Here is a 10,616-nt window from a genome sequence, read left to right on the forward strand (position 1 = left end):
AGCTTTCTGAGAGCAACTCTATTCCTCACTATCTTCTAGTGCTAGAAGGCTGCTAACTGGCAGTGAAAGTTTTTGGTGCCCTCAAACACTGACCAGTGTTAATCTGTTCTAGGTAGAGCTCAGAGCTTTATGTAGTGAAAGGAAGATGGAAAGATTTGGTGACTTGTTTTAGTTCTGTGAATCCGCATGGGAGAAAGATGGTGCATTCCAAAGCCCAGTTTTAATGGTGTACTTCTTTAATTTGATGACAGACTGAATTTGCCTCTAGCTTTTCTGTCTCCTTTGTTCCTCAGGGATTCCAATGCTGAAGATCGTGTTTGCCGGCCATGAGCACCTCTCTTTAATAGCCGTCCCCTTGCTCATCTACCACCCAGTGCAGATCCTTCTGGGAAGTGTGTTGGTGCCAACAATAAAGTCTTGGATGGTGTCAAGGCAGAAGGTGAGACTCTTAGAAGGATCTTATTTGGATCCCAGTTGGACTGAAACACTGTTTCTGAACCTTAGCTGTTCAGACACTTTAACTTTTGCTAAACTAACCTTGTTCTCAAGTACATAGTTTCTTAACTAAACACAATAATAATGGTGCATTGACCCATTTCCATTTGAACAGGAAGGCTGAGAGTTAATTGTTCTATATTGATACAAAAGGACAATTATACTTGAAATGCAGTTTTTAAAAGCCCTTTTTAATTTGCACATAGTGAAGGGCATGTTGCAGTGGAGGAAAGGTTCAGTAAATATACTCAAAATACATGCGCCCCTTCACTCGGGTGCACACCGTCTTTCCCCACCCAGTCATCCGTATGTGTCCTGATTTCACATGCCTTTCTAAATATGAGAGCACCTGGATTTATCTAGAAGGCCGATTTTATTTTTAATTTTCCAGACATATCACAGCTTCTTTGTACTGCCAAGCTGTGTGTTTGGGAATTAAAAAATAAAATTTCAGTAGCAGGAGAGGCCACACAGTGATGTCAATTTCACCACCCCTGGCTCAGAAGTCGTGTGACTTACTTGATATCTGCGGATTTGATTTCCTAAACTATCAGCCAAAAGAAAACAAACTGAGTGATTCTACATGCAGCACAGACCACGGAGGGGCCCATAGAGCTGGGCTCCTTCCCAGCGGCTGGGGTCTTACGAGGCTTCTTTCAGCCTGTTCACAAGGTGGCGACTGTCGTCAGGATGGGGTAAGAAGCGGAGACAGCGAGTGACAAAGCGCCCGCGTTGCGTCCTCAGTGTCCTGAAAACGGAATAGCCCCACCACCACCTTTGGAGCTCCGTGTACGCTAAGCCCATCCCAGCCGTTACCAGGTTCAGAGGGTGGACCCTTGAGCCAAGTCTGCCACCTTCTCATCACGTGACCAGGGGCATGTGACTTCATTTCTCTGCACCTGAGTCCCTGCCACACAAAGACAGATGATCACATCTACTCTTCGGAGTTGTGGAGGATTATGTGGCAGGCGTTTGACAAAAGCTAGCTTACAGAATCACTGTCATCGTCACTGACGTTCATTATTTTCTACAGCACTGTCTCTAGCAAACTCTGCCATCCCCACTGAACATGTAGGAGAGGCCCAGAGAGCAGACAGCGTGCCCAGGGCTGTGAGTGACTGAGCCAGTGCTGGAGTTAGGACTTGAACCCTGGTCTGTTTGCCCCCCAAAATCTTTCCTTTACAGCACAATGATGCTCCAAACAGAAATACAACATTGCTTGTAGAAGGAGAGCCCTGGGTCCCCAGAATCCTACCTGAGAAGGTAGCCATCCAGCACCTTCACTCATTTTGTTATTGAACAAAGCATTGGTGATCACCAGTCTGTGCTGGGTACCACTCCAGGCCAAGGTCTTCCCACTCAGAGTTGGTAGAGGAGCAGTTTAGTAACTTCTTTCTTTGACTACTGATCCCCTTTGCATACTCCCATTTGTATTTATGCTTGTGTTTATCCATGTGTACGTGCATGAGATGCCAGAACTTACATGTAGAAATTTTGACAAGGAATGAAGAAAATTATTTGAAAATCCTAATTCCCCATCGATGATACGCAGTCATCGTGAACAGCCGATTAATCAGAAGGAAATTTTCTCCTAAATGTTTAAAGGCTCTGAAATTTCTCCTACAAAGGAATAGAAGCGTTTCCAAAAAGGAAACTAAATTGGACAACACCATTCATTTTCGCCTTGCACAGAAACCACTCCAGATCAGGGGACCACTGGCTAATGTAGAATAATCCAGGAGGCTTGGAATATTTGGCCATCCCATTTGGCCACAAAAATAAATACAAAGTGTCCATGATAAGGGCATCCATGATGGTCTCCTCTGCTTTACAGACAGTGCTGATTGAGGTCCACGGCCACCGCCTAGTGCACTGCGGACGGTCTGGTAGCCATGCTGGGCGGGGGGAGATGTGAGGTCTACAGGCCAGTGAGGTCGGCCAGGGTTGGGGGCGGATCTATTTGGATCCAGGGGTTTGGAGCGTTGGTTATATAATGCTGTCTGGGTGGGCCTCTCCTTTCCTTCCCGTAGCATAAATTATCTGGTGTTAATTGATGCTTCCACTTTGCTCATGGATACCGTCCAACTCTGAACGTCATGTTTTCCTTTCTTGTAGGGAGTGAAGTTGACGAGGCCAACAGTATAACGCAGGAGGCACTCTTTACGCGGCGATGTATATATGTACAGGATTGTACAGACACACTGTTCCGAAGACTTGTATTTGTGAATGTTGCTTCAATGCATATTTTATTTTTTTACACAAAAATATGATATAACTGTTTAAGTGCCTTAAAATGTACTTGACGAGAGCGTTATTCACAAGACCTACTTTGTGGGTTCCTGCCAGGGGTGGTACAGTATTTTGGAGTTGTTTCTTTTTTTCTTTTTTTCCTAAGGCAGGAAATAGTCATCATAAGTGACAAAAAGCGAACATGCTTTCCTTGTACCACCTTCCGTGCAGTGCCGCTCTCCCCTAGTTACTGTATTGTTCGAAATGAGGTCACAGCATTAGGAAAACGCCCTTCTGGTGACAGTGAAAATTTCCAGAGTCTTATTCATGGATACTTTGATTCACCATGCTATTCTTTTTTCCTGCAACTGTGACATGCCTCTTCCTTATCAACCCAGCAGGGGTCATAGATTGGATAGATGCTGAAAAGCGTAAGCTATCTGCATTTCTTGACATCACTTTTTAAGACATTCCTTCAAATAGCTTCCACACAGAAATTCCTCAATTCCATTATAAGAGATTGCTATATGTCTGAAATTTGTTATAAACTGCTTCACAGAAAGGGTCTGATGTTTGAGGTATGAGTTAACGTTATGAGTAAAGTTTTAAGATAAATTGCAGGATCTGGGTTTCAGGATTTTCAAGATTATATTTCAAATGTTTTTCCTTATTCTTCCATAATTTCTTTCTTACCTGTTTTCAAACACGCTTGCAAATTCGTAACAGCCAAATGTGAGACACAAAAATGTCACAGTCAGTTTGAGAGCAGCAACATTAGTGATGGATTATGTTCACAGCCCGCAACTGAGACCAGAGTGTTTCTCCTGTTACACGGAGGCGCTGAGTGTGATCTCCCCTCTAAGCCAGAAGCAGCCTGTTACGTACCTTGAATTAAGCACACTTAAGGCATTTGGGACAAGTTATTAAGGAGCATTTCCTTGGTGGATTTGACAAATGTTTGCAACACTTTCTTAAAAAATTAAATCACATCGCTCTCATGAAGAAATGAAAATATAAAGGTCATAGATGCAAACAAATGTTACAGACACATTCTGTCTAGCTAGATGGAACGAAAAATAGACACAGAAAATGCAAAACCATTCATGAACCAAAATATCAAGCCAAATTAGTTCCCAGTTGGGCATCAGCTTTCCGCAGAGTATTCAATGTCTGCTTCTACTGTAGCTGGAAGAGCTTTCACGACCCAAATAGAGAGGGAACAAAAAAGCAATATATAGAAATAAGGGAACACTGTTTCCTGCACACCATTCTGTCACAGCCCGTCTACGTGTCTTTTCTTGATTTGACAGATGATATTGGCATCCCAGGTCACACGGAGGCCACCCCTACATCTTCAGCAGCTATTTTGTTGTTTTCTCGACAAAAAAAAAAACCACATCTTAGAAACTTACGAAGTTTATCAGTAGCATAAATGCACATGATTACTCCCAGCTCTCATCTTGTGTTGCTTCTGACTTATTTCCATGTCATCGAGCCTCCTAAATCCCACAAGAGTTAGCCTCGGTGTAAGTTTGAAGGCGAGTGCCAGACCCTGCAAAAATCTCTGCTCAGCAGGCTTGTTTGTCATGAATTCCTATTGTCAGGATTTCACTTGCGTCTACAACTACAGTAGGTTTGCTTGATTCTTCTGATACTTAACATATGGAGCACAGAACGGTGTTCATTTTTGTTCCTACAGGCTTCTTTGAATTTCAGAATAAATGGAATTGTCTGTCTGAGCTATCATAAAAATCTCCTCCCTAGCATTAGAATACTGATTGTTTTTCCCCCCCAACTTATCTACCTCTATTATCTGACACCTCCAGTAGGTGTGATTATGGGATAAAATTCAACCGAAAATGCTACAATGTTCTGTCTCTTGCTTTAAAACAATGTGTTTTGTTTTCAAATAATCTTCTTTACATAGTGAATTTTGGTGGCTCTATTGATATGTTTATGCCTGTTTCTCTTTTTACACAAATACTGTGTGTATTTTTCCATAAAGAGCAAAAAAAAAAATAAAATCAAAATTTATTTTTAATTCATGCTTACTGGGATTTAATTATTCATATCTCAAGATATGTCCTTATCTTTATGCACTATTTTATGCATTTGTTTTGTCTAAATGTATTTATGAAAGAAATAGATTATATTTATGTTTGTTCATTTTTCCACCTGGATTTTTTATTTTTAAATGGTTGTTATGAAATTTGATTTTTTTGAATGGGTGTTCATGTTCATCTTTTCATATGCTCTTTTCTAAGTTTTAAAATTTTGTGGGTTTTTCTGTTGAATTCTTCCTTATTCTGGTTAAAAATAACACACCTCTGGCTAATGTTCAGTGTTTATTTATGCTAAATACCAAATTTTTTCAAAAGGGTTGGTGAAATAATGAAGTGGATTATTTATGATGAATGGAAGATAAAAATAATTCTGTGATTAAACAGAGATGTTTCAGAAATCACAAGGGAACCTGTGGCTCATTTTTAACCTGAATTCAGATGCACGTGTAATGCCTTCCAGGCATCTATAGCCTTCTCTTGATTCGTTCCGATCCTCTTCTATTATTTGTGGTTAACTGGACGTAAGTGTCATAATCTTCCCAAGTATCCATCTCAATAACTCCACTCCACCATCATGATAGAATCCAGAACTAGCGCTTGCTTGTTAGAGACTTTCTCTGCATCAGAGTTGAGGACCAAACTAGAAACATACCCAACAAAGGGGCAGAGTTTAGGTGATCTGAGTTTTAGCTACCCTTGTCAAATTTTTCAAGAATAGGAAAGATGAAACCTTAGAATGCAGAAGCTGTTGCCAAACCCAGAGTTTCCTGATGAGCAAGTTGCCTTGGGTAGAATTCCGTACCTTTCTGTTCTTGTTTTGCTGTCTTGGTTTAACAATCCTCTTCTCCCTGGAAGGCTGACAGGAATGTCGCCTCCTCCAGGAAGCTTTCCTGCTCCGCCAGCCAGTGCTAGACTTACACCCCAGGATGTGCCTTTAGAACGAGTCCCTCAAGTCTTCCAAAAGCTTTGCTTGTCTAGTCACTTGACAGTGCTGTCTTCTTCAATGTAGCCCCCATTTCTGTTTTTCTCCTGTGCCTAGCACAGTGCCTGGCTCAGATTAGTAGCGAAAACAAAAAAGATTTTTCCAAATTGTGATCTTCATAGGTAGGACAGGAACCTTCATAATTATGAGAGAGCGTTTTCCAACATATAGATCATTACTAATTTACAAGGAAAACTGACTTTTTTTTTACTATGTATCCTGTGGGAAATGATGAAGCTGTGTTGTGCTGCTGAGAAAAAACATACATGGCTTCATAGCTGTGTAAATATTAGCTCTCCAAGCTGAGACTGCAGATGTGATATGCAGACAACCTTCATCTACACACTGATAGAACAATAAGCCCTCAATAATTCAGGCTGAATCAGGTTAGGGTGATCTGAATTAGTGAATATTTTCTGTGTATAAAAAAATAGCTTCCCTTATAGAAGTTTGGACATACCTATTATAAAGACTAGATACAAATTATTATGATTATCATAATACCATTGGTTTATGTAGATATACACAAAAGGTCGTATAAGCGTTTATTCTCTTTAGCAAACCAACTAATCTTATTTACACTATAGCACAGTTCCTCAAATGTGAGTACAATACTGACCTTTAAAGAGGAAAAAATTCTCAGATCCTGGAGAACTCATCTACAGAGCCAATTATGAGAAACCGTATTAAACATCAGATGTCATTCTAACGGTCAGTTGGTGCCAATGTGCTTGTACACAGGTGCCGGCAAGCGCGCTGAAGTCCAGGGCTGCGCTGAGTCCCAGAGGGTCTTCCAGATGATTCCCCACTGGCCTCTCCCTGCCCAGCCCTCTGGCATCTCAGACTCCACACTGTTCTCTGCTCCACCACCCACATGTGAAATTTCCTTCCAGTCCCTTGATTTCTGCCAAAGTCTGGACACACTGAGTCTGGGGGAATAGACAAACTTAAAATGGGTTATTAGACATCCTGTTTCCTCGCATCTCCAGCCACCTTCCCCCCTGGGGTTTCTCACTCACCCCCCTTCCCAGGAACCCCAGCCACCTGCCCTGTTACCCGGTACCTCCTCCCTCTTTCCTCCCTTCTCTCCCCAATCCCCAAGTTCACGGACCTTTAGTCACCTCTTTGTTTACTCTCTGACATCCTGAACTTGCCCCAGGGCTGATGGCTAGAAGCTTCCTCCTTCCCACTTCCCTCTCGTTCAGCTAGCTCCCAAACTGGGTGTGGGAGCGAGGCAGTATGGGGTTTCAGGCTTCAAGACCAGCTGTGCCGCAAACACTGGGGAGGTGATGAAAAAGGAGTATGTGACTCCTCTAGCTATACTAGAAAAACAGGCAAAGTTTAGGAATGGGTCATTTATACAAGTTGGATAATCAACATTTAAAAATTTTCAGTCTTACAGGGATCAGGAAATATACATTTAAATGAAATACTATTTTTTTTCTTTAATTTTTTTTTCTTTTAGTGGAGGCACTGGGGATTGAACCCAGGACCTCGTGAATGCTAACATGTGTTCTACCACTGAGCTATTTCCCTTCCCTCTTTGATCATCTTCAAATACTGACAAGAGTCTGGAGAGAGGATATGCGTGTCCTTCCAGCAGAAGCATAAATGAGAATGAGATTTCTGGAACACTAGTGGGCGTACCCTCAAAAGTTTAGCTATATGTGTTCTTCAACCCAGCTTTTTCCCTTCTAGGATTCCACCCTGCAGAAATAGGTAAGTGCCCAAGGAGCTATTGACAAGGATGTTTTTAGAGCATTGATAAGGCTGAAGGGCCACCCAGATTCCCCAAATCAATGAAATGTTTAAACATTCAACAGTCCATTCTTATTATAGAACATCATTTAGCCTGTAAAAGAAATGAGGGTAGATGATCTTGTCATGACAGTATATAGTTGAGTGGGAGGAAAAATAAATTTCAGGAAAAAATATGCATTTTGTCATCCTATTTTTATAGATTTTTTCATTAGTTAAAATGTGTTACATGTATGTGGGGACGCTACATACATAAAAAATGTTTAGAAGGATAATTATAAGCAACATTGTTGGGCTTTTTCTTTACTACATTGTCTCATCTAACCCCCTCAAGAACGCTGTGAGGTAGGTAGTATTATCCCCATTTCACAGACGAGAAACTGAGTCCCAGACTAAGTGTCTTGCCAAGGCCACAAAATTAACAAGCGGGCGCATTTCAATGACTCTGAGACTACGTAACAGTGGTGACTGCTAGGACCAGGAATGCAGAGAATTCATACTATTAATGGTACATTTTATCTGAATCTCACTTTACAGGAGTTATAACAAGCATGAAGCATAAACTGGAGCTACCTCTGCTACTTCTTGAGCAAATGGCATAATTCATTTCTAAGCCTTGGCACATCTGTCAAGCAAAGCATCTTTTGGCTGAGGAAGATGAGCCTCTAAGCGCAAGCTGGGTGGCAGGGGAGGAGTGAGGCAGGACAAGGACAAGTCCCTTTCCACTTCATTGGGTGCCACCAGGGCCCTGGAGCAGTGCACTGTCCTTTCGCAGATCCTCTCTTCCCACCCACCCACCCCTTTAATGTTAATATTTCCAGGCATCCTGGTCTCCGATCTTTCTTCCCACCCCACATGCTCTCCCCCGGGGAGCCTGTGGGCCATCCTGCAGCACCAGCCACCACTGTAACCCAGCCAGAGCTGCCAGCCCTGTAGTCCTGACATTTCCAATTGCATTTGGACATTCCATCCCACCACCACCCCACTTGGCATCCTTAAGGCACCCCTGACCCACATGCCCTGAAGGAAAAGTCAGTAACTTCTTTCCCTACACAAGATCCTTCCCAACCTGCTTCTTGTGTTGTCCATAGCAACCAGGCCTCCCCTCTGCCTTCCCATCTCACTTTTCCTATTCAGCTAGTCACCCAATTTTCTTGATTCTCTCCTTAATCTCTACCGTCTTTATCACTGCCGCTGGCATTTAGTGTTCTTTTTTCCTTCAGTCACCCTCTTTTCCAATCCAGGAAGCCCTCGCTAATATTCAGCAATCACTTACCACATGTTGGAGGCTTTGCTCAATGCTTTACATGAATTATCCCATTTAATCCTTATGGCGATTTTTGACATTGGTATGATTATCCCCATTTTACAGATTATAACGTAGAGGCTCTAAGAAAGTAAGTTCCAGATGCCAAAGCTTGTCAGTGGCAAAACCTGGATTTCTACCTGGCCGGCACCTGTGTTTCCCTCCCCTTCTGCAATACTGACTTCGGATCCTCAGTTTCTGGCCAAATCCCCCCACCACGGGGAAACATAGTCCTTGGTTTTCAGCTGTCTACTGAGTTTCTTCATTTGTTTATTTATCACCTATCAGGTTGTGCCAAATTATCTTTGTCCACATGTCCCTCCCCCTCTAAATGATTCATTCCTCCAGTGGGGAGCTTGTTTTGTTTATCTCCATGACCCTAATACCTAGCAGAATGCTTGCCTGCTAGCAGAAACCTCAACAATTGTTTGGTGAACAATTTTGGCCCTTAAAGCCCCCAGGTTGCTTTTCTGCTTCTGGAGGACAGACATCTACAGACCATAAAACATTATTTTGGGAGAGTGGCGTATGTCTCTTAATTATCTCTCAGTGAAAGGGAATCATCATATTAATCAATCTAGGAATGCTTTTTTTTTTGAACATTTTTTATTGATTTATAATCATTTTACAATGTTGTGTCAAATTCCAGTGTTCAGCACAATTTTTCAGTTATTCATGGACATATACACACTCATTGTCACATTTTTTTCTCTGTGAGTTATCATAACATTTTGTGTATATTTCCCTGTGCTATACAGTGTAGTCTATTCTACAATTTTGAAATCCCAGTCTATCCCTTCCCACCCTCCACCCCCCTGGTAACCACAAGTCTGTATTCTCTGTCTGTGAGTCTATTTCTGTCCTTTATTTACACTTTGTTTTTGTTTGTTTGTTTGTTTTTGTTTTTGTTTTTTAGAGTCCACATATGAGCGATCTCATATGGTATTTTTCTTTCTCTTTCTGGCTTACTTCACTTAGAATGACATTCTCCAGGAGCATCCATGTTGCTGCAAATGGCATTATGTTGTCAGTTTTTATGGCTGAGTAGTATTCCATTGTATAAATATACCACCTCTTCTTTATCCAGTCACCTGTTGATGGACATTTAGGCTGTTTCCATGTTTTGGCTATTGTAAATAGTGCTGCTATGAACATTGGGGTGCAGGTGTCATCCTGAAGTAGATTTCCTTCTGGATACAAGCCCAGGAGTGGGATTCCTGGGTCATATGGTAAGTCTATTCCTAGTCTTTTGAGGAATCTCCACACTGTTTTCCATAGTGGCTGCACCAAACTGCATTCCCACCAGCAGTGTAGGAGGGTTCCCCTTTCTCCACAGCCTCTCCAGCATTTGTCATTTGTGGATTTTTGAATGATGGCCATTCTGACTGGTGTGAGGTGATACCTCATTGTAGTTTTGATTTGCATTTCTCTGATAATTAGTGATATTGAGCATTTTTTCATGTGCTTTTTGATCATTTGTATGTCTTCCTTGGAGAATTGCTTGTTTAGGTCTTCTGCCCATTTTTGGATTGGGTTGTTTATTTTTTTCTTATTGAGTCGTATGAGCTGCTTATATATTCTGGAGATCAAGCCTTTGTCGGTTTCACTTGCAAAAATTTTCTCCCATTCCATAGGTTTTCTTCTTGTTTTATTTCTGGTTTCCTTTGCTGTGCAGAAGCTTGTAAGTTTCATTAGGTCCCATTTGTTTATTCTTGCTTTTTTTCTTCTAGGAGAAAATTTTTGAAATGTATGTCAGATAATGTTTTGCCTATGTTTTCCTCTA

The 10,616-nt window shown here is 41.6% G+C and overlaps 1 protein-coding gene across 2 annotated transcripts in view; it reads left to right on the forward strand.

Moving 5' to 3' along the window:
- The window catches only part of SLC10A7 (solute carrier family 10 member 7), a 222,701-nt gene extending 217,936 nt beyond the window's left edge, over nucleotides 1-4,765 (forward strand). For both annotated transcript variants that reach the window (XM_045516380.2, XM_010954577.3), the window contains 2 exons: nucleotides 294-439; nucleotides 2,611-4,765. In XM_045516380.2, coding sequence (XP_045372336.1) covers nucleotides 294-439; nucleotides 2,611-2,640 — 176 coding nt within the window. In that variant the 3' untranslated portion in view covers nucleotides 2,641-4,765. The remainder of the gene's footprint in view (nucleotides 1-293; nucleotides 440-2,610) is intronic.
- The last annotated feature ends 5,851 nt before the right edge of the window (nucleotides 4,766-10,616 follow it).

Source organism: Camelus bactrianus, chromosome 2, assembly GCF_048773025.1.
Source record: "Camelus bactrianus isolate YW-2024 breed Bactrian camel chromosome 2, ASM4877302v1, whole genome shotgun sequence".
Taxonomy (NCBI): domain Eukaryota; kingdom Metazoa; phylum Chordata; class Mammalia; order Artiodactyla; family Camelidae; genus Camelus; species Camelus bactrianus.